Source organism: Cheilinus undulatus, linkage group 16 (genome assembly GCF_018320785.1).
Source record: "Cheilinus undulatus linkage group 16, ASM1832078v1, whole genome shotgun sequence".
NCBI classification, from domain to species: Eukaryota; Metazoa; Chordata; class Actinopteri; order Labriformes; family Labridae; genus Cheilinus; species Cheilinus undulatus.
Window position 1 is genome coordinate 41,635,221 of NC_054880.1, and position 24,167 is coordinate 41,659,387.

At 40.6% G+C, this 24,167-nt stretch overlaps 1 protein-coding gene across 1 annotated transcript in view; it reads left to right on the forward strand.

Annotated features, from left to right (window-relative positions):
- adgrb2 (adhesion G protein-coupled receptor B2) overlaps positions 1–23,407 on the forward strand; it is a 344,844-nt gene extending 321,437 nt beyond the window's left edge. Inside the window, exons 32-35 of the mRNA XM_041809355.1 lie at positions 1,353–1,388; positions 6,539–6,652; positions 19,132–19,185; positions 22,670–23,407. Coding sequence (XP_041665289.1) covers positions 1,353–1,388; positions 6,539–6,652; positions 19,132–19,185; positions 22,670–22,846 — 381 coding nt within the window. The 3' untranslated portion in view covers positions 22,847–23,407. The remainder of the gene's footprint in view (positions 1–1,352; positions 1,389–6,538; positions 6,653–19,131; positions 19,186–22,669) is intronic.
- Positions 23,408–24,167: the final 760 nt, after the last annotated feature.

Below are 24,167 nucleotides of genomic sequence, written 5' to 3' on the forward strand. Positions count from 1 at the left end.
CAACAAAACCCAAATGGTTAGGGTTAGGTAAAAGTGGTGGGGAATAGGAAATAACACACCATGAATTAAAGAAAACCTATAGAGGTTTAGGGTCAGGTGACAGAACCCTAAAGGTTGGGGGTAAGGGGCAGAGGAATAAGAAAAATATCAAATTAAAAATAGCTCACTATAAACTAACGTCAAACCCAACAAGGGTTAGTACATGACTTCGAGGTCGCCTAACCTTCTCCTTATTTTAAAATAGCTTTGCAACCTCCGTTTGGGTCTTTACTTGAAAGTTGAGAACCATGGCTTGAATATAATTATGTGCCTGTTTGTGGGAAACTGTTGGCTACAGGAGGCCGGGTTATTGGGTTCAGTACATGAAGTGCGTGGAATGATGTGACTGTGGTTGCTTGTAGGACTATCAAGCCACCAAAGTAGAAAGTCATAGAGGCAAAGGATTCTTTATGAATAATGTATGAGTGATTGTATGTGTCATCACCAAAACATGCAATATACAGTACCTGTATATGCATGATGCATGTCTACCATACTAAAAAGCAAAGTCAGTCACGGAATTTCTCCGTTTAAGGTAAGGGTTTCTGCAGAAGTAACTGGTTGCAGTGAAATCCACAGAGTGCGCAGGACCTCTCCCTGGAGAAGTTTGCCACTTTTATCTGTTTGCATCCCTTTACCTTTTTGAAACCTCGGCCGCCATAGCATCAGATCAGCAACTCTGCCCTTTCAAGGAACGAATATAGCTTTTAACTAACTGTAGAGAGCAGCTGCACCGCCTGCCAAATGCAAATCTGGCAGACAGCGAAAGCCAGATAGGAAGTCAGAGATGGAACGTAATGCAATGTCAGGGCCAGATGAGTTGGAAATGTCTGCAGCTGTTAAATTGGCAGCTTGCGTGCCACTTGCTATAGCTGTGGAGGCACTTAAGAGGAAAGCGGAGGGGTCCAAAACAAGATTAGAGGATGAAAACCAATCTCTTATGAGTTTTTTGCAGCTTTTCTTAATCGGAATGTCTCCAACAAATTCTCCAAAAATAGCAAAAGGGGAGATTTATGCCAGGGTTGTAATGATTGTATTTGAGGGTGTGTGAGCCGAGAAATTATTATTTCATTCTAATTCAGCGTTATTCCACTTCACTAATCTCATTACATTGAAATAGAGTGAATAATTTCCTCTTTGCCTTGACATTTGTAGGGATATCTGTATCATGTAGAGGAGGTAGTGCATATTACTCATCTTCTTGTTACTAAAAAAGGCTCTAGAGACCCACAGATTCATAGCTTGAGTTAAATAGCGGTCAAGAGGTGGTCATTGATGCTGTCTTCTCTCCCCCTGCCCCCATCCTCTTCCAGAGGAAAAGAGTACGGTACTCTGAGCTGGACTTCGAGGTAAGATCTCGGACATTCCCCTCCCTGTCATCAGCCTGTCTCTGCTTTTCTTGTGCTTCTGCCAGGACTTGAGTAACGCATAGAGGAGCAAAAAGCATCGCTAAACCCCTTCCTAAGCACCTGTTCTTCCCTTGCATCTAGAAGTAAAACTGTTTAGGATCCTCTTAGTGTGCTGTTTCTCCAACAATGGCCTTAAAACTGTCATTTCAGTCCCAGTAAATTAATTGTAGCTCCCTGGAAACATCCCACTGACATGTGCAGTTACATCAAACAATGCTGCCATGTTATTGTGGGGGTCCTGGTTGAAGAAACAGCAAAGTAGATCGCTTTCTGTGTCTGAATGACCTCAAGTATTCAGTTATGGGTCATCGTAGTCGATTGGCTGGTTATATATCTGTTTGAACAACATGGTTTTGGCAGTGTGTCAGTTTGTTTGGGTGTCCTGTGAATCTCCAGTCTCTAGCAAGTATCCCTTCACAATATAAGACCGTACTTCCCTTGGCATCGCTGCCTTTTGGTGGGAATTTATTTGCATTCAGGCTGTTTTAAAGACTGGAGATTCACCCTCCATTCTGGAGATGTATTGGTCATATAGAAAGTTTGTGTGGTGACCAGCTACTAACAGTGACTATGGCTTATTTTTTTACTTAACTGGCAAATTTACTGGTGAGTCATTTGCAGCCACTGCATGAATTTTGCTCAAGGAGTTTGGCTCGCTCCAAAATCAGCTCTTTACTCATTAAATGAATATTGACTTTTGAGAAAGTGGTTGGCGTAGGAGAACCATTAAAATGGAGAAGAGTACACTTCCATTATTTAATGGAAGGTAAACCAATTTCCATCTGTGCAGTCTTTCTTAATCAAGTTTATCTTTGCTTTTAGACAGTCAAAATGAACTTTTTATATATATCACACAACTTTAACCATTCTAAGCAACTATAAACTTAATTAAAAATGTGGCCTTTTAGGGGAAATTATAGTTGTCTGAGCACTCCATTGATTTAGCATTACACTTTAAGTTTGGCAACTTGAAAAAGATACTGATTCATTAAAACCTAAAGGCTTACTTTTGTTCATTCATGACCCAAGAATTCTGTATCCTTTATTTCCCCAAAAAAAGGCCTTTCTCTTATGAAACACAACTTTTTTGAATCAAATTTTGAGCTCACCCAAGCTGGGATCGTTGGGAATCTAATGCCGAGGTCAGACTATTCCATCAGTCCGTTTGTTACAACAGTCACTGTCAGATTAGACAATTACAAAGCCATACATCTATGCCATTACTCAACGAGCAGATATGGAAGACCACATGTTGGTACCCTGCCAATCATTGAGACCAGGCTGGGAAAGAAGACTCTTTGACTATCCAGATGTTATGGTCGTGCTAACAGTAGGTTGTTGAAGTGCATCATTTATTTCACTCCGTTGTAGTAGTCCCTCAAAGAGACATCATAAAGGCAGGGATGTTGTTGCCAGAGCTAGACAAACTTTTCCTCTATCTCATGGTTTCATCTTGCAGCACCAGCTTCGCCATTCTTCTTTCACTTAGCCTTTTGGTTTGATTATGCTTTTGACCTTTGCTTGGAGAGAGCTCTGACTGCAGACTGTTCATCTCTGATAGCAGCTCTCTCAGACCGTTATTCTGAGACACCGTCTATTTCAGAATGGAAATACACCCTAAAACTTTCTAAATAAAATTGAATTAGTTAGCTTAAGGGTTAGGGTAATGGTTGGGATAGCAAAAGCTGACCTGCAAAACCTAATTACAAAACATTTAAAGCCATTTAAACAGTCTTCTTACAAGACAAAAGCCTGTCCTCCATGAAAACATTGTAATGAAGCAAGAGTACCTAGAGTAAGCTACGTAGGTAACATAGCTCCATAGCTAAATTTAAGCTCACAAGGCAGCTATGTAAGCTTATGTTTTTAAAGTATTATTTATTATCTGTCTCTTGAATATGTATTATTTATTATGACGTGTGCTGCTGATCTCTTGGCCAGGTCACCCTTGTGAAAGAGATCTCGATCACAATGGGTCTTTATCTGATTAAATAAAGGTTAAATCAAAAATAGCTACATTTTCTATGTAGCTACATAAGCTCACAAAGTAGCTATGTAAGCTTATATGGCTACGTTTTCGACATAGCTACATTAGCTTTAGTTGTGTTTGCTAAAGCTGACATTGCTTAAGCTAACTTAGCTACATCGTCTTATGTAGTAAGGTTAGTTACATAGCTTGCTTCAGTAACTTAGCTTTAGCTTAAGCTCATGAAGCTAAAGTGAGCCACCGTTCATACAACTACTTCTTAAACATGCCTATACATAATAAAATCCTGGATTAGACCTCTGACCTTTTCCTCTATTTTATTTATGAAATGTTCTCAGTCTAAAATGTTTGTAATGTGGTTATTTAAGGAATGTAACTCCCGGACTTTATTTATGGAAAAGGTTGAATTAAGAATCAGATCTAAAACTTGAAATACATTAAACCAGCATACAAAAGAACTTTCATTCTGAAATAGATTGGTGTCTCAGATGAACAGTCTCAGAGTGGCCATCAGAGATGCACAATCTGCAGCCAGACTGTCTTGTTTGCTTGTGCAGAGCGCTCTTTCATTGGTCAACATCGCTGGCATGATGGAAGACAGCATAGGAGGTAAAAGGAAAAGGGGGGTCCCAGATGTGGCCTTGTGATAGGAAGCAGTGCCACCACCATCTATTGTGCCCCGGTGAACTCTGACTGTCCCTTAAAGTTAAGTTAAGGGGAAGAAAATGCAACATTTTGCTGAATGATGTGCATCAGAGGTGATACAGAAGTGGGTATGGATAAGAGCAACCCATGCTGGTACTTTGCCCAAACATTGCCGGCTCTGCCCCTTTTTGGGGGAAAACGTTCCATAAAAATGAATAGGAGTAAATGGGAAAGATTGGGTCATTAGAGATTCAAAGGCTTAAAATATGGACACCATATGCTTAAATGGTTATTCGGAGCCAAATAATATAATGTTGGACATTTCTGAAAAAAAAAAATACTTTGCATTGTCAATGAATTTATTGATGTACATGAGTGTCTGTTCAGACTCTCTCCATTAAACTAGACAAACAGTCCCATCTTGTGACTGGAGATGTCATAAACCACCATCACATACCTTATTTGTGTTAGATCTTAACACTTGAATGTGGTTAGTAAGTTACTTTATGTGTCAAAAAACACTCTGAACAGGCAGACAGACTACAGCTCCTGGTGTCTTGGTGCAATCGCTAGCTTAAAGACATTAAGAGCACAATACCGGTCCAATGTTTGCCTGCTTTACACCTTTCTAGTTGCAGCCAAAAGACACAGATCTCTTCTTTGACACTCTTTTGTTGTTTGAGAATAACAAGACATGTTTCATAGTATTTTTTTTTTCATTGTTTCAGGCACAAACACAACAAAATGGCTTTTAAATGCGCTGTCACCACTTTTTTCTAGCCTTCCGCCATTCAGTCTAAGGGCTTGTTTTCCCCTTGTTACATTGGAAAGTGGCATTACAATGCTCTCATCCATACTCTACAGTGACTAAAAACTAAGCTGATATACTCTGTATACCTTTGTACACCCTGCACTAGACCTGCTCAGACCTGTTTAGAAGTTTTTTCTCCTCCTCCTTTTCTACTGCCCCCATTGCTCCTTGAAACAAGGTTACAAAAGGTGGAGGTTAAATCTTCCCCTATAAAATGGGACAACCCTTCAAGTTCCTGATAAGTCATCAGAAGTCATTGACAGCATTGATGTAAACAGACACAACAAAACCAGACATTTCTATTACAAGCAAGATTTTTGAAACACTTGTTCAGGATCAAGTAAACAAAAACAGATTACGATATACCAGGGATTCACAATGTTCTGGGAGATTTCACATAGCACTTGGTTTTGACCTTGTCCAAAGGGCATCCTTGGGGAATTGGGGCACCTTGCCCTTAAAAGTGAAAGTGCAAAACAGAGGGGCAGGGCTTTGTGGTAAGGCCAAAAACTGAATTTGGATTAAGCCAAGGTACATGCTAAATGTAGTAAACTATTAGGCTCTTGGGGGCCAGTATTTGGCTTCAATCATGCTTACATGTAGTCTGACCTCGACATGAAGATATTACTTTAAGAAATATTGTCATTTCTACTTTCTAAATTCTTTTTTTCCAACTGCATTAAGGTTCTTGTGATAAGTGAACTGATCATTGAGTAAAAGCTTGGGTACTTTGGACAATTAGTGTTTTATTTTATAGGTTATGTTGATCCCTGACAGGACATCATACTTTACTGGAGTGTCATCGAACTTTCATGAAAACCTGAAACACTATGACTCAGACAATGGTCTGCCAAAAAGAAAAAAGGAATATTTGAGACAAAAAAGCAGCAAAAAGGCACGTAGGAAGAAACTTGTAGCACCCTCTTAGCTGAGCGGAGATGAGAGTACCCACTCTGAAGTAATTGGAGACGGTGCTAAGAGCCAGTCCTTGCCAGTAAGTGTGTTGGTGTGAGTGCTGGCATCTTGCCCCTGTGTCACTTTCAACCTCCTGAGCTGCTTTGACGATTAGCTACTGCCGAGCAGCTCCCGCGCTGCCCATTAGCACAGAGAGACAACAGCAGTGGCACTGACGAATGCAGTTTGCTGTCAGAAAATTAAAGATCTGGCGTCAGCTTCCCATCCGGACAGGCATAGTCAGAATAGGGAAAGGCAGATTTTGTCGATATCCTTTTTGCTAGGGCAAGAGTTACGTTCCAGCCCATCTGTTGGAGGTTTAATGAGTTAGACAGAATCAGGACCACCAGCTAACAGGCACCAGTCTGTAACAATGGCATTTCTGTCAGTCATTTTTGCCAAATATTCACTTAAAGAACTCCTCTGCAGCACTCCCAGGTGCCAAATTCTTAAAGACTGGGGAAGTGGATGATGTATGAGCATGAGCCAGCAATCGATCGATCTGTCGCGTACCTCTCTAACCTCTTTTCATGGCTGGCATCACTGCAGTCCTTCAGCCTCTTGCCCATTACCCTCTTCACCTGCCTGCCCTTTTGTTGGCCTCCCTTCCATTTGCTTTTTTCTTTTTTTTTTCCTTCTTTTTTTTTCAGTTTGTTTCATTTTTGCTGTCCCTTCCTTTTCTTTCCCTTCCAGAAAGTGATGCACACTCGCAAAAGACATTCTGAGCTGTACCATGAGCTCAACCACTCGTCCAAGTTCCACACCATAGACAGGTATAGCAGGGACCCAGCCATGTCCACATTCAAGGTAAGACCATTGCCCAAATGCGGGATGGGAACCCGCTGTACCCCTGCACCTTCAACCCCCTATGAACACAAAACCCAAACCCCTTTATCACTGAAGAATTGACCCTGAAATGCAAACACTGGCGTCTGCGCAGATCAAAATTGCAGTAGAACGATTTCCAAAAAGAGGCCAACCTTGGTTATATTTAACAGCACTGTGGTGACATTGCAGTACCTTGAAAATTTTAATGATTATACTTTAAGAGCTCTGGGTAAAGCTCCCACTCACTGTTCTTTTCATTAAGGTGCCCTTTTGTAAGCTAAACTGCTGTTTTGAAAGGTTAAACCATTGTTTTTCCAACAAGTGAGCTAAGAAGTAATGGAAAAAATCAATATTTTTATTTGTTTGATTCACTATTGTACTTTAATCTTTAAAGACCAAGTACCTAATAAATAAAACCAATGCTGTGCATTAAATACTGTCTGAAATCCTAAGAGAAATATCTTCATTATGCCTGCTGTAATTGGCCTGAATCTAATTAATACTGGTAATTGATGTGCACCTTTTTAAAATTGTTTTCAAAACAGTTTATCACTGTGGGATAATCAATCATAGCATGGTAATAAGACCAAATTCTGCAATTTAAGACCTGTCAGGAGCATCTCACTCTTACCAAATCAAGCATCAGAATACATCCACAAACCCTGTCTATGCCTGGTCAATGTGTCTTTTAAATGAGTTTCTTATGTCTATGTACCGCCTGTGACACTGTTTCTCGTGTGCATCTGTGTGGGTGGTTAGGTGGGAGTGTATGTCAGTGGGGTGCTTGGGTGGCCACCTGTGAGCATGAGACTTCTTTGAATCATTAATACGCCATTAGCGGCAGACGAAAGAGTCCCCGCTTGCTCTGCACTGACCTTCAGAGGGCCAGTTTCATTAAGATTTAAACACACGCGCACTTGCTCACACTCCTCTTATCGGCCGAGCCTCGGTGCGCAGAACCATGATGAGTTAGTCAACCTTGATAGGTGTACTTTCCTCTGGCATGGGCAGCATGCTGGTTCGCATCTCATTTACACCGCCAGAAGAGGAACAGCGGCCAGGCTGACATCTCTCATATTCCCCACGCCACGTAGCCACACACATACCGCGCACGCACGCAAACACACTGCCATCTCCCACCACTAGACCGCCGGCCTTTTCCTTCACTCCTCATTTGCACAACGTCTTGATCAAGTTTTTTGCAGAAGTGCCGGGCAGCTCTCCATTCATTAACTCCAAACAAATATTTTATGGACGAGAAGAAAAATGGCAGGCTGCTTGCAAAGCCATGAGCCATCTATTAGAAGTCCGAGTTCTTAACAGTTGCACTGCAGCATGCTAATGCGCCTCAGAGGGAGCTCAGGTGTGCTTTGAGATTATGCCCAAACCAAAAAGAAATCTGAGTCCGGCTACCAATAATAGATAGGCCGTATTAGGACTAATTAAGACAAATTGGAAGGCATATTTCCTCTGGGTTTGCAGTGTCATATGAGTTATGAAATGAGCAGCCAGCATAGATATGGCTTACTCATCCAATTCCATTATGTTAAAAGTAAGTAGGCAGTTCACTTAACTGTGAATAATTACATGTATAATGCTATCAGTGTCGGGCCTTTGACAGGACCCAGCTTGAGTTCAGCTGTGCTGTTGTGAACATCTCACTTTGAGAGTCACCCCCAGACACAAACATGCTGACTATACAGTAATTATGGAGATGAGAGGGGTGTGTGGGGGTGTGTGTGTCCATACACTTGTACACTTGAGTGCCTACAGTGTGGCTTTATGCCTATATGAGTGTCTGTGTTCCTTTTTTTATTTATTTATGTGTTTATCTGTTTTATGTTTGAGATCAGAATGTCGCACTGCCTGGGTTTGAAGCACATAAACTGTGTTAGGAGACAATAACTGCATGACTACTGATATAATCGTTTCATAATAACTTTAATAACCTCCTTTCTATGCCATATGACAGACACTGACAGTGATCTTTACAGATGCTACATGATATCTGCGATTTAATAGCAAACATAATTGCTTTCTCTTGGATATCCTCTCACAGATGGACTCACAAAGTACTCTTAAAGTTGATACGCAACCTTAACTTTAAATAGCCAATTTACTTAATGACTTAAGAACAGATAACTATTGAACGTCTGACCTTTTAATTACGAGGGAGGTTGGTCAGTTCAGAGTAAAACTAGCAGAGAAAAACCCTGGCTTTGCCTTACCCGTTAATGCAGAGTCATCTACAAGCAATGATACCTTAAAAGCTCATTAACCCTCTTGACATTTATAAGCATCTCTCTCCTCTAAAGTGCTTAAATAGTATCTTAACCCACATTAAACAACCTTTAACTTCTTTTTAACCCCCCTGGCCGGTGTTCGTCCACCACAGGTTCCCCCTCCCCCACCACCGAGGCACAACACCGAGCCATCACTAGTGCGCAGAACGTCCCTTGTTTACAAAGAGAGTCAACGTAAGACACACTAAACTCCCAATAAAGCTCCTGCTCTAGAGCCCCCTAATTCACGCTAAAGTCCATGCGTTGATTTACCACATGTCACTGTGTGCACCTCATAGTTTGCTCTGTCTGTGTGTCTGTGCTGCAAAACAAACAGGACATCTCACGTCACCGACTGTTAGCTTAACCCTTTTCACCAGTGGTTCACATTTATTCGTCATGAAAGCATCCTTGCCTTTTTTAAAATCATAAGTGATGAAAACAAAAGTTGATTTTATACACAAAGAAAATAGGCTAAAATGCCTAAGCTGCAATAAAAAGTACTATGTCCCGCTAACATGTTTACTGCATTATCTGAAGATTAGGCTGCTAAAAGCTATGAGTAGATAAAACTTAAATTTGCAATTTTTTTGTCCCTTTTGCTACAGAACATCCCCTCTGTATTTTTTTTTATTTTAAGGGATTAATCATCAACACTGGGGTTTATCCTAAGGCAGAGTCTAAGCTAGCTAGGCAGCTTAAGCACTACAGTTTAAGCTGTCTGCTCCTTAAATTTTATGACTAGAAACAAAACAGATATTTTTTTTAAAGTAATATCATTGTTATGGTCAAATATCCCACTAAAATATTATTTTTTATTAATTGTACTAGGACTTACTAATAGACAAATTATGCCAAGCTAACTGTGTAGCCAACCAGTAACTTAAGGTTGAACTACGTAGGCTACTGTAGTGAACAAAGCTAACTAAGTCTTTTTGTGATAATTAATCCTGACTTATCTTTGTTAAAAAAAAAAAAAAACATTCAAAAATCATAGCTGGAAACTGTGTTTCCTTACTGGGATGTAAAGCTAACTTTCATGTTAGCTTTATTAGCAAGCTTGCTACACCTGAAAATCTGAAAATCTTTTTTTTTTTTCTCTAAGAAGGGGAAGTGGGGCTGTTTGCAGCCCAAAGCAGTAAAGCTCTGTGTAGAAGTAAGGACTTAGCCTTTAGCTTACCAAGTCATGAGGCTAACTGTTAGCTTTATTAGTTAGCTTACTACCACTGAAAAAGCAATCTGCAAGTCAAAGTTTTCACTAAGAGGTGAAGATTGAGTTGTTTACAGTTCAAAACAATAAACCTCAGTGAAAATTTTGACTTCAAGATATTGTTTTCAGTGGCAGTAATATAGCTAAAATAGCTAATGGTTAGCTTCATACTCAGCAGGCTACAAAGAGCTGTGTCCTTATCTCTACACAAAGAAGAGAAAGGAACTGTTTTCAGTTCAGAATGGCAAAAGTCAGAGAAAAGGACAACTTTTTTGCCTGCCAAGCTAACTGCTAGCTTCATTAGCTGGCTTCATACAATGAAAAACAATCTGAGGAAGTGTAGCGGTTGGCAGTTCATTCGTGAGCTAGCTAGCTAAAAAAAAAAAAGAAAAAAGAAAAGAAAAAAACTAAGTTGATAAGATAGGAAATTTGAGAGATCAGAGCAGAAAATAAGTCATAAATTTAAAAAAGATATGTTAAAGACACTGAATGAAAATGCTAATTTAGCTAACAGCATGCTTAGCATAAGTAACCAAGGAGACTGGTGTTTAGCAAACTGTCAATTCATAGAATGACTCTTTACCCACTTCAGAGCCTGTTACATTGATACAGTGCTATTTCGAGATTTCATTTGTTGGCACAGTCACACAAATAGAATCAAACTATGAGCAAACTCCATTAGCTGCTTATCCACTTCCTGTTAGCGCTGTTTCATAGTAACGTGACTTCATAAATAAGCTTAAATATTAGCTTCTTCCATAGTGGTGTGTTGGTGTAACAGTTCAGTGTTTCATAGCTTCTCCCAAAGCCTGTTTTAGCATTCATACAATGAATGCCCCTTTTTACATCTGACTTTTGTTGTTGTTTCGCTGTTTTAGCTGTTCTCATCACCAAAGCTCCACTCTGTGTTGTGACGATCTATTATGCCAGTGTGCCCATTTCAGTGCCTGAATTAAACCTTATGATCTAAACAACCATAACCAAGTGATAAATCAGTTCATAAAGACAATGACCCATTCAAACCGATTTATAATCACCTCATAAACCACGTTACCCTGCTCATAAACTTGCTCATTGGCACTAAAAAGGGCCAAACACGATGCACTTTTTATGGGCGCTGATGGCAGACTCTAGGGAATATCACAAAGGCTTTATGGGGTCAGATGATACCTGATCCATTTCTGAAAAGGTAGGATTTATGTGTTGGCTGTGTTGAGATGAGTGGATACCAGAAAATTTCCCACACGGACACGCTCACATTTTCTGTTTTCACATCTTACAGCGCAGAGGGCTTAAAGCGGTTCTGAGCATTACATATACCATCAAACATAAAACTCCTTGATTCCTGCTTTTCTTGCTTTCCCTCGCCTTCACGTCCCACCTACTCACTTTTGTTAACTCCAAGTTGCTCAGTCCTGGTAATCTCTCGCTGCCATTGCCTGAGGCGGTTACGTAATGACTCAGTGTTAGTCTTATTAGATGGATATGACGGGGAAAGACGCGACCGGGAAGAAGGAGGGCGGCAGACAGTAGATCATAAGCTCTCATTAACCTCAATGTTGAGAATCACCTTGTCTGTCTTTTGCATTAGTCTGCGGATGCTAGTGGAGCTATTCCAGTAGCAGTTGGGAAAATTAATGTGCACGCTGCCCTCTATTTCTTACACTGGTGATATTTTTGAAATACATATGCATGACCTTTAAAACCTCCTCAGTGAAATTGTTCTCTGGTAAACAATGGCTAACAAAGATCAGTTAGGAGACGGCCGTACTAGTTTATATTTCTTCTGCTTGTATGAGCTTCTTTAAGGCAGTAGGACATATAGAAACGGATGCATTTTGATGACTGGCTGCGGGAGGTCAATTTTAAATTTGTAGTTGTTATACTGACAAGTAAAACTGCTGACCTGGAAACAAGTGTTTCATTAATAGAACTGTGTCCATGAGAGACTCATATTTGTTGCAGTGGGAACTGTTGTATTATTTTCTGCTGAAGTGGATGGAAAGTGGGCTTAGCAGTGATGTTAATGCAAAAACATTCAAACCCGACTTTGTTTTAAGTACATTCAGTGCTCTGGCAGGGGCCAAATGGCTAGCAGGAGGCACGGAGTCCATTTTCAGTGCATCTCTCATAATGGAGAGAGGATACAAATGGAGTCAGCAGGGTTACTCAGAAACAGAGTGGATTCGGCGCGAGTACGTACCGCAGTATTATTGTTTGCGCTAATGTTTAGATTTCAAACAGCTTCTTGGCCCCCGGCACTGCAGAGTTAGCCCGTCGCTTTCTATCCTCTCTGCAGGGTTCAGAAGGTCATAACACAAATTTGCATGCAGTGCCCAATGATGCAATGTCTTTGTGTGTGTGTGTGTGTGTGGGAAGAACCATGAAAGAGAAAGAGGAGAGAGAGGAGAGGGAGGAAGGGAGAGTTCGCACTGCGTAATGGTCTGGCTGATGCATTTTTTAGCTCTCAAATGGGATATATTTCCATCCCGTCGCCGGCTGTGTTCTTGATTAAATGAAGCGTGCTTGGCTACCCTCTCAAGATAGACAGTGCCGAGTTGTGCAGTGGGTTGGAGAAAAAGACAAAGGAAACAAGTCCTCTGCTTTGTTATGATTTCACTCATGCTAGATCAGAGCGGGGACAGACAGCAAATTTTTAGATTATGAAAGTTGTATTTGCAATGCAATCTTGGCTTGAGGCATGTTTTTGATATCCATGATGAAATCCTTGTCTGTCATGCTCCGTATTGAAATATATTCTTGCACTGTCTGAGAGGGAGACCTTGCGTGCTCTCTTTTGGCTTTTACTGATATTCAGGCAATCTGAAGGGGGATTTTGTGAACGTAATGTGTGTCTCATGTCAAATGAAGATGTATAATTTTAAATGGCAAAGACTTCATTTTTGTTGATTCAGTATGGGCAATTTGCCGGCACTCGCAACCCCCGTAGGCCCTGATAGTCAATTTGCTGGCATTAAGCTAAGGGGCTTCAATTTAACATTCCAGCAATAAAGCAAGTCCTCCCCTCTTCTTCCTCTTCATATCTCACTCTCTCTTCGATTCATCCGTACGCCGTGACATTCTCTCTCTCTCTTACCGTCCCCCTCATTTTCCCATTTCTCCCTCTAAACTCAGCCCTTGGTGGCACGTTTGAGGCATTAATTGAATAATTAATTCCTCTCATTAGCTTGTTTTTAATTATTTCCTTGCCCCCTTCTCCCTGCCGAGTATAAACTCATCAACTGTTTTCACCCTTCCACACAAATTGCCCATGAAAACCGAGGGCTGGCGGAGTGCAGCTCTGTAGCACACTGGCTCTATCAGTGGCTCCTAATGAGGGGACGGTTAGCCCAGGCGGAACGAGCCTAACACTGGCTTCGTGCACTAAGAAGCACAATACTAATTTAGCTCATTTAGTGTCCTTGGGCCAATTAAAGGGAGGTGAAAAGGGCCGGAACGCTAGCTGGAACTGTTTTTACTATAGGAAAACCGGCCTTGCATTGCACAGCAGTCGGCGCCCAGACAGCAGGAAACCAAGCTAGTGTGTCTGATTGCTCGTTTGTTTGCAATGTGTTGCACTAATGGAATTTATTTGCCCTACATTCTCTAGATTCGGCTCCTTTGAAGGGCCTTATTACTTGTGACACAGATTCCTTCCTAGCTAAAGGGGTAAATGGTGCTAAAGACTGCGATGCCCAGTTAGTCGATTTTTCGTGCCCTGTAATAATTTACACCAGTCCTGATTAGGTAATCAGGATTCTACCCTATCATTACCTTGAAGATGCACTTAAATAAAAAACATGACAACCTTCAAATTAAAAGCCCACTGACAGCTGCAGCGCATATTCTGGTATCCACTCAGTCTACTCTTGGTGTTTTTTTTTCATTTTCTTCATGTTTTAATGTGATTTAAGTTTCTTTTTACACTCAGTGCATGTCTTTTCTTTGCCTTACTGCCACATTTTATTGATTTCTGTTTTGTTTTTGCTTGTTTTTTTTTCCTTTTTGTGTCTTTGTTGGCCCTCGTTTTGCATGATTGTTGTCATGTCCCAGTTTGAATCTAGCCAGACAGTCAGCAGAACCATGAGCATCCAAGTCGACAAAGGTAAAGTTAACCCACTTACCCACCACCTGTCCTCCCCATCATCTCCCTTAAAAAAAGAAAAAAAAGAAATAGGCTGACACATTGCTCACCCACATCCAGACACGATTTCCATTTCATGGTCCAAATGAGGGGGACTCTGAGTGGCAGAGAGTGGGCCTCATCCACCAACACTGTAGCGGAGGCTTCTTTAGATGGCTTTACTTGTTTGTACAGTCGCTTCTCTTTCTAGTCTTTTCTCTCCCAACAAAATGTTTTCTCTACTCAGATTTGTCACGCTTTAGGCTTGCCGCATTTTCTCTCCAAAAACTGCACAACACCCCAAGTTTGGAGCGATTAGACAAAAATCAAAGCGGACTCAGCCCCCTCTTCCATCTCTAACCAGAGATACACAGAGTAATAGGAGGGTCTTATGTGGCCACATTTGCTCAATTTGCCCCTGCTGTGCCTGCAAAAGTGTAATGTAAAGCACTCCCCTACACCCATCTGATGCCAACTTAAAAGCCCCTTTGTAGATGAGAATAGTTGATGATGTTCAGGTAGAGCTTCAGTGACTTCAGAGAGCCATTTTACCAGTTCCAATGCAAACACTGATGGTGCTCCAACTGTACTTTGAGGGCCTCAGGATTGGATCACGTTTGATGCTTTGGCAGAACTCTGAAGGCGCTAATTATGGTGATTGAAACTCACGAGGAATGAAAGTCTGCCGGCCATAAATCAGACTGACAGTGTTCATCCTATCACCCAACTTTGATATCTTCTCAGAGACGTTTTACCAGTGCTCCATATGTTTTGGCATATGGTGGAAGCAAATCAAAGCGAGACAAAGAAAGGCAACATTATGTGAGACAAGACAATGAAAGCAAAGAGAGAGGAACAACTGATCAAATAGATTTGTTTATTTCAAGATCTACATCATCTTTTTCCTGTCAGCTACCTCAAACATAGACAATAAGATCAGCATATGATAGAGAGTATATGCCTTAGTACTGATCTCAGCCTCCATCACCGACAAAGCAGAAAACTTAAAATTATCCTTTCTGGCCTATTATAAATCCAAGGTGTCTTTGAATTCTGAATAGGACACCCTGGCAAGCTAATAAGCTCATTACAATTGGAAATAATCACTTTACCCATCTTGCTAAGATGTTATTAATCACAGATGAGGTTAATCTTGGGTGTTGCACAGCTGTAGTTGTGCACAGCAATGGTCCAAAAAAGTTTCTACTATGAGAAACAAGCCAAAAATTAAAAACTGATGCAACTTTGAAAACATGCAAAAGTTCAAAAGAAAAGCCAATGCAAAATGGAGAGGAAAATATAATAACACACTGCAGTGTGTACAATATTGGTCAATACTGATGTTACACTGATGCATCAGTGCATCGTTACTACAAAGCGTTCTCCTAATGGAGATTGTTTGGGCTGTTGCAGCATGGTGTCATTCGTTGACTATGATATTGAATGGTTTGGTGGGTAACAGGTGCAGCCAAAAAGCATAATTGCTAGTTCTACCAGATGTGTGATCAAGTTTCTTTAAAAAAGCCACAACAAGGACTACATAACAAATAAAAGTGACTTAATAGATAATTAATTAGATGACTTTGACATATAGTGATTATGGACTGTAACAAGCACTCTGATTGGCTGAGGATATAGGCAATAAGGCAATATGAATCAGCAGTGTCAGGCAAGTGGAGTTTGAAAGATATCACAGTTTGGCCTAAAAATTGCCTAGGCAGTTAAGCTATGAGGCTAATGATATTTGTTACACAGACCTAAAGAAATTGTATTTTGGGAAGCAGGCTAAAACCCATGTAAAACGTAGGAACACATGAAAAATTCAAAAGCAAATACAATGGCATAAAGGCATGGCAAATGAAATTAACAAAACTAGAAGTAAAAGTACTCGGTCTATAAATCTACTCGAGTAAAAGTAAAAAGTATTTCATTCAAAGTTTACTTTCAGTCGTAAGAACTGAGTATCTATTAGGGTCAACAATTTGAGATTGTGAATTTTTTTCCACTTCTACATTTGTGATTTGACTCACAATTAATTTCAGTTCATCAGCTTATGTATTTTTTATTTAGCACAAGCAATAAATCACCATGATAACTAGAGATTTTCTAGGTGACAGATCATCTTCCAACAGTGATTTAGTTTGCTATCTGTGGTTAATATACTCCTCAGCGTCAGTGGTTAACTAACAGTCCTGGATCAGTGCTATTTATGAAAATCAAGGCATTTTAATTACAGGTAAATTTGACCCATTGGCTGTTTTAGTTATGCAGAGATCCACGGCAGTTTTAGTGTTAACTTACAGCCTCGTAGCAATCATTGTGAAAACTATGGCTAAAGAATACAAAAAAATCTAACTGATTATTTTTGACTCATATTGCATATGCAGTGTGAATCGTTGGATGTAGGGAATGATAATTTTTATGTCATTCTCATATTGAATTATAAAAAAGTAAGATTTTTGCAAAGTATTGTCGAAATAATCCATGCTTCAATGTTTACATGATTTGTAGAGCATTAAAGCTCTGCTGCAAAATAAATGTATGAAACTAGTTTGTTGACTCACAATTCAGGCCAAAGAAATATTGCAACTTAAGCTATTTGAACAATAAAAAAATGCAGTAGGATGTTTTGCGATTTTATCTAAATCTCTATTACTGCCCAGCATTAGTAGGGAAGTTGTACAGTAAAATATGACTTATTGGCAATAACAGTGAGAGACTATGGATCTCAAACCAAGTTTTTCAGGTAAAGTTGCACCTCTATAATAAAGTAAAATACAACAGTTCCTTTGGGATGTGGAGTTTTTCTGTCCCTGGAAAAGTGAGAAGTGAAAGTACAGCTACATGAGTCGAAGAACCCCCCCCCAAAAAAAAATACTCAATTACAGTAACTTCTGTCAATGTAATTCATTATTTTCGACCTTTGCTAACAACAATATTAGCTTGTAACCTGAAACTCCAAATTGACTCTTCCCCCCAAAAATGCCATGGGATATATTTCACATCCATCAGAGCAACACTCAATAGATGGTAATTGGGAATGGCAGAACCTTTCCAAACAAAAAAGTCAGAGGGTGATTGGGTGAACACTGCAGAGAGGCGGCCGTTATCATTGTTGATTTATTATTTGTGGAGCAAGCCGACAAATCAGACCCTTGGTGAAGCCGGTTGGAAGGAAGCAAAAACTTCTTTTCAACAAAGAACACTTTCAGTGTGGTCCTTTGTCCCTCAGTTACTAAAGACATGTCGTCAAGTTCTGATAAAACATCTGAGCTAAGCCTCCAGTTAAACCAAACCTTAGCTACAGTCTCCTTCTTTGATCCTTGATTGGCCCAGTCATTCTCTGACCAGGAACAAACATGTCAGCTTGAACCTTTGCAATATGAATCCATCTGGTAACTGACATGGAATCCTGTTTTGCAAGGTTATTAGTTTGGTAAAGTGGCTAACAAGTGCACATGTGCTGCAAAGGGCCAGGCTATCTCCAAAGCCCATTCAAAGTCCAAAAGAGAAGCAATGACAGGATGTCTGAGAAAACTTGCTGGAAGATTGTAATAACAGCATAACAAGTTGCAGAAACTTCCTCCTAATGGAGATCAATAAGGCTGTTGCACCACTTTTTTTCACATAAAGACTTCCCTCCAAACACAAAATGAAAGAATGATGTGCTTTGAACAAGATGATGAAAAAAGAAATAAACTTCCATCTGCAGAAACTTTCTACATCAACAAGGAATTCTTCTAGGAAGAAAAAAAAAGGTGCAGTCAATACTGTCAATATCAGCTACGTTTTCAGAGTCACTGAAGTGAATCAATACCAGCCCAGACTTGTGGTAGACTGGGATTAAGAGACTACATTTGACAGCCCCAATAGCAGAACCTTAAGGATTTGTCTGACTTTTTTTTTTTTTTTCTTTTCGCGCTCTTGCAGTTTGACTCATACCATCCCACAGTTAGAGCAGCCACAAAGACAACACCTGTGCCTTCAGACCACCTGTACATTCTGGAAAACACACAACATCCCACATGTAGAGAGCAAGGCGCCTTTAGCAGCAGTTTTTTCACTAAATAAAGACCAGACCATAAAAAAACGATAGATTACACTGCAGAGGTACAGCAGGCTAAGAAGGTTTATGTGTTCAAGCCAGAGGCGGAACATACACAGTCAGCAATGTCCGCTTTACTGCCTCACTTTAACTGTTTTATGTGTTGTGTTAACACATACTGTAACAAATCAATAATGCAGATAGTGTAGATAGTATTTCCATGCTCTAATAACTAGATTAGTTATCCTTTTTTCAACATTATTTCAAAAACATGAGCTCCAAAGCCTCGAGCGCTGCACAGTAGATTCACTGTTACGGCTTTTAAAATCAGATTACTCTACGCCCACATGCCATCCTGTCTTTTATCCCCTTTTGTAGTAGTTGTAGCTGCAATTAGAAGAATCTCATAGTCTGTCTTTGGTTTAAGTGTTTTTCTCTTAGATCAAGATGTTCTTCCTGTTCCCACACAGTTCAATTTTTTATGTTTAAATCACTGTTTGCACTGTTTCTGTTCACGTGTGCATGATATAAATGTGCACAGAGAGAGTGGGGAGGGGGCGAGGTGTAAGCACGAAGCAACAGCTGCCTCTTCACCTGCTGGAAGGTGTGGGAACAATGCTATTGTTTCAGGGCAGAGTTGTCAGTGACTGTGATCCCCCCTCCCCCCCTTCCTCCACCACCACCCATGATTCCCTCCCCAATTCCCCCTACCACCCTTCTTCTTCTTCTGTCTCTTTCTGTTCACTCTCTCCTGTCACTCCCTTTCCTTGTCTTCTCCCTCCCATTTCATCACCACAGAGGGAAAAGCGATGGAGCATTTCGTCTGCCGGAGGTGAAAAGAACTCGTCGAGTGTAAGTAGAAGGGTTTCTGTCGAGAGAAAAAGAGAGAAAATGTGGGCTTTGGGGCAGAGAAGGGACACAGGCAGGCTGGTAGAGATGGCGAAAGGGAACGTATAGACACCCAATCGCGTTAGCCCAGTCTCCTAGGGATAAAGTTGGGCTTAACTGCAGCATTACCCACACTCCTGCATTACAAAATGTTCCTTCGCCCGGCATTTAGCATGCAAATTGGCTCCAAGATTATGCCTTTTGTATTCATTTTACCAACTGTCAGACTGTGATGCAGGGAGAATGATAATCAGGCAGATATTGCCCCCTAGCGCTGCAGTGACAACCATCACACTCGGAGGGAAAGGGGGGGGCTGCGCTACTGCAGATCAATGAGTCGTATATGTGTTTGATGTCGAGCAAGATATGTGAATAACTCAGAATGTGAAGTCTTTGGAAGTGTTGGAGTGGAAGAAAAGATAGAGATAAAGAGCTAATTCAGGAGTTCTTTCTAAAACACGCAGAAAGTCACGCAACTTTGGGGATAAGCAGTTGGTATTTAAATTGAATCAGCTCTGAAATGCACTTTCCAAAGCACTCATGCTTGGATATTCTGCCCTGTGATGATTAGATTATGAATATTCAGCTCCATGTCGTCCAGCAGCTGGGTCCATCATGTCTGCAAAAACACCACAGACTACCCTGTCCTGTTTTTTTTTCCTTGTTTCTGTATGTTTTATTCCACAAAGAGTCATCTGGGCACACGATCTCTCGTGTTTTTCGCTGCTCCTATCTGTGGAATCATTAACTCTGCAAGATAATGAGTCTGATTTGAATAATGGCCCTTATCTGATGCATAATACTACTTCTAATTTGAGTTTTTAGCTAATCCCTGAACATGCATTTTACATGCATGGTGGGCACATCTGCAGACCACATGCAGCAATAGTCGACCAGTGCCCAAAGGCTTCAGGCTTTAACCAGTTTATGAAAATTAGTGACGGGCTTACTGATTGGAGGAAAGGCATTGGTAGGTATAAATGCATGAAAGTGTGCTTTGAGCTACAGGTATGTATTACCCCATTTCTGAGAAGTGCTGCTATGGCTCACTTATTAGTGTGTTGATATTTGCAGCATAAGACACAAAAATACTCTTCTGTGAGTGCATTTTTCCATGTATCCATCTCCAAATCTGTGTTCTTGTCAAAACACTTCAAGTCATTGGGTTACAGGGGCAGTATTTTAGGAAAAAAGCTGCTTATTAAATTATAACTCCATCCTCTTACCCCCCCAAATTTAACTGTGGAAAGTCGAACACGGCTAGAAGCAGACATTTTCTGAACAAGGAACTCGTCAGCCAGATTACGCAATGCTCTAAATTTAAAAATAAAACTAAAACTGAGTCTACCAGACAAATGCTTTTAATAATTTATCACCTACAGGAACACTATGTGCACCCACAACTACAGTGAGTAAGGTGGGTCTGAAATAAGCAGGAAGTCAGAGGCTTATTAACCTCCCAGGGTGCCTCGGGGTATGCATAAATTGAGGTTTCCCATTGGGACACCCCATCGGCTCCCAAAACTGAAAGGTTATTATATTAATCAAGTAAGTTTGTTTAAGAATATGGACAATGGAAAGGCAGTACCAAGTAGAAAATTCAAAGGGGAACTCTCTATAAACAGTGCTAGAAGATAAGCTTGGGCAGTGTGTCCTAAATATCATATTAGGGTATTTTATTGCTCTTCATGGTAACAGTATTATATCATGATACTTCAAATTTAAAGAGAATGCATTTACAAATTGTTGATGGCATACTAAAGTCAATTCCGAGCAAAAGATCATGGGAAAAAGTTTTTATAAGTCTTTCTATTTTCACTTCTTTAGGACAGAGTCTGTAATTTCACTCCTCATTTGCTAAGGTGTGTCAAGCTGCACCTGAAATGACAACATTTCCTGATGGCCTTCACAATAAAAGCATTGGAATAAGCCCACAACTACAGACTTTATTGTGAAGTATTTCTATCATTGATTTATCTTATCTTTAGCAGCCACATCAGCAAGGTTATGCTTCTGCAGAGTCTAAAGCTGCTTCACTGAGATTGTTTATCGCCCTACCCGTGTCTTTGAATCATCACAGACTTAAAACAAGCAAATCAACAGTTAAACACACCTTTAAACAGATGTTTAAGCAGTCCACTGCAAAGTCACTGCAGTGATATGGTTTGTTTTAAGCCCAGCTCATATTAAAGAACATACAGGCCAGCAGAGACACCAGCAAAGCAACTCGCTTCATGTTGCTGTTATTACAGACATCAAACTTTGGGAGGATAGAACATGCCTTTTACCTTATTACTGTGGCTGCACTTTAGTGACAGAGCAAAGCATGCTGATGACTGGGCAGTCAAATTCTTCCACAACAAACTCATCAAACCATGTCTTTATAGTCCTTGTTTTGTGTGCTGGGGCTCAGTAATGGTAGAATAGAAAAGGGCCTTCCTCAAATTGCCACAAAGTTGGAAGAATAGTATTGTCCAAAATGTCTTGGTATGCTGAGGCCTTCACTGGAGGTAAGGGGCCTAGCCCTCCTGGTATCTGCCAAATCAAGACTCATTAATCTGACTGCTTAACAAGAGAAGCATCACTTCACAGAACATGTTTCCACAGCTCCACAGCCCAGTGTTGGTGTACTTTACACCACTTTAGTCGATGTTTGCATTGGACTCAGTGATGTGAGGCTTTGCCTGCTGATGTAGCTCCTGTCGCACAGTTTTTGTGCAGTGGAAGTTCAGAACACTTCAGCCATGAAATCATCAGTTGTTGACCCCACTCTGTGATTTTATGTCTTCTGCTTTGTAGCTGAGTCGCTGTGTTCCTAAATGCTTCCACTTTCCAAAAACATCACTTAACAGTTGACTCTGGGATATCCAGCAGGGATGATATTTCACAAACAGCCCTATTGTAAAGGTGGCATCATAACACTGTGACACTTGGAGTCACTGAGCTCTTCAGAAGGACCTGATTTGTATCACAAATGTCTGCTGATGGAGGCTGCATGGCTAACTGCTTGATTTTATACACCTCTCAGGTCTGACTGAAACACGTGAATTTAATAATTAACAGCTTTGCCCAAAAACTTTTGTCCGTATAGTGTATAGTTACGAGAATGCTCATGATGCAGCTGGAACATATGCAAGCACAAGGTGAAACAGTATGTCCTAGGTTATATTGTAAAAGGGTTTTTTATTGGTTGATAATCTCATTTGACTGCAAATTGGTTTGACTAATGGAATGGCTATGGAACCAGATCTCTCATTCAAAATAGTGTGGCAAATCTTTTTGCTTCAGCTATTTCTTTGCCATCATCAGTGCAGAGTGCCAAAGTTTGTCTCAAATCCAGAACTTTAAAACTGAAATATTTGAGCATTTTTTAAAAGTCACTGTGGTGGTTTTATGTGTGGAGTAAGTCTCCTTATACGGCCTCTTTCCTTGTCCTCCTTTCCATCAGGACAAGTCCACCCCGGAGGACCAGAGCTCCTGGGACAGCTTCAAGACCATGACCCCCGAGCTGTCCATCGTGCCTGGGGAGCAGAAGGACAGGATGGAGCTGCACAATAAGAACTGGGACTCCTCTTCTGCTAACACACCCGACTCTTCTGAGGGAGACTTCCAGACTGAAGTGTGAAGCCACACGGACGCAGAATACAAACACATAACGCTCATGCTGAGATCCAGATGCACACAGAGATACTGAACTTCTGAAAAGCTATACATAAACGTACATGATTCCTTTTTCCTGCAAAGATCTCGCACACACTGCTCCCCGTCTCCTGCAACGTGCTCTGTCGGATCCCATACTGTATTTGTTTACTGCTGCAGTGGACAGACATGGAAAGAAGACTGTTCTACCCTATATTTTCACAAAGACTATTGAAAAGAAAGAACAGGAGCTTGACACGTCTGTGAATGAGGAAAATTTTTAAATGAACTCAAACAAAAAAACTATAAAAACTTATTTCTGAGAGAAAAAAATGTCTTGATTTTATTCTGGAGAAAAAAAAAAGAAAATCTCTTTCAATTCTTTGATGATTTCGGGGTGGGGGGAGAAAAGACGAATATTTCTGCACCGTTGAGTTCTTTTTATAGCAAAGGGGAAAAAATCTCACTGAGGTTTCTCACACTGGTAGCCCCCCCTAGGCACCCTGCTTTCATTTGTTTCATTTCCCCTTCAAATGGATGACGAAAGCATCTTTTCTTTTTTTAAATCATTTTTTTTCTTTTCGTCATCGTGGATGGCTGGGGGACGGGGGGTGGGAAAGAGCTGCTCATTGATATGTGCCATCCTCTTCACTCTTTTTTTCAGGTTCAACAATCTCATCCATTCCTCTCACATCCTCTCTGTCAAGATCATAACCCTCCCTTTTTATGTATTTTCCACCGTTTGGTTCAAAAATTACCCTCCCCTATGGTTTGAAACTTTTAATGAAAAAATAACGACTGAAAGAATAACTAAGTTGTGTTTTATGATCTAACTGTTCAAGAGGAATTGTTTTCAGACTGGTTGGATTGTGCTTGTGCTGCTGCCTTTTTTTAAATCTTATTTTATTTTTTTGATTTCCGTGAGAATTAACCCATGTGGAAGTTTCGGAAAAACATGATTTGGGGTTTATGCGTTACATAACTGCAATGTTGCTTGCTGAGATGATGTGTGCTGTGTGGTATGAGAGAATTGAAGGATGGTGATCCCCATGCAGATTCTTGAATCCCCCTTTTTCCCACTGCTCTGAGATTAAAGCCTTTAAAGATTGCTCCATCTGAATCCATCTCAGCCATCGCCAATCACAGTAATGCCATAAAAAGAGGGTATCTCACTCATTTCAGCCCAGATTGAATCCGTGCTAGCTCCGTTCAGCATCCCTTATTCTGCTAGATTTAATAGCTTAGAGGGGAGAATTGATCACTTTAGCAGGTTACTTTCTCATTTCATTTTCATGGATTCTCTAACT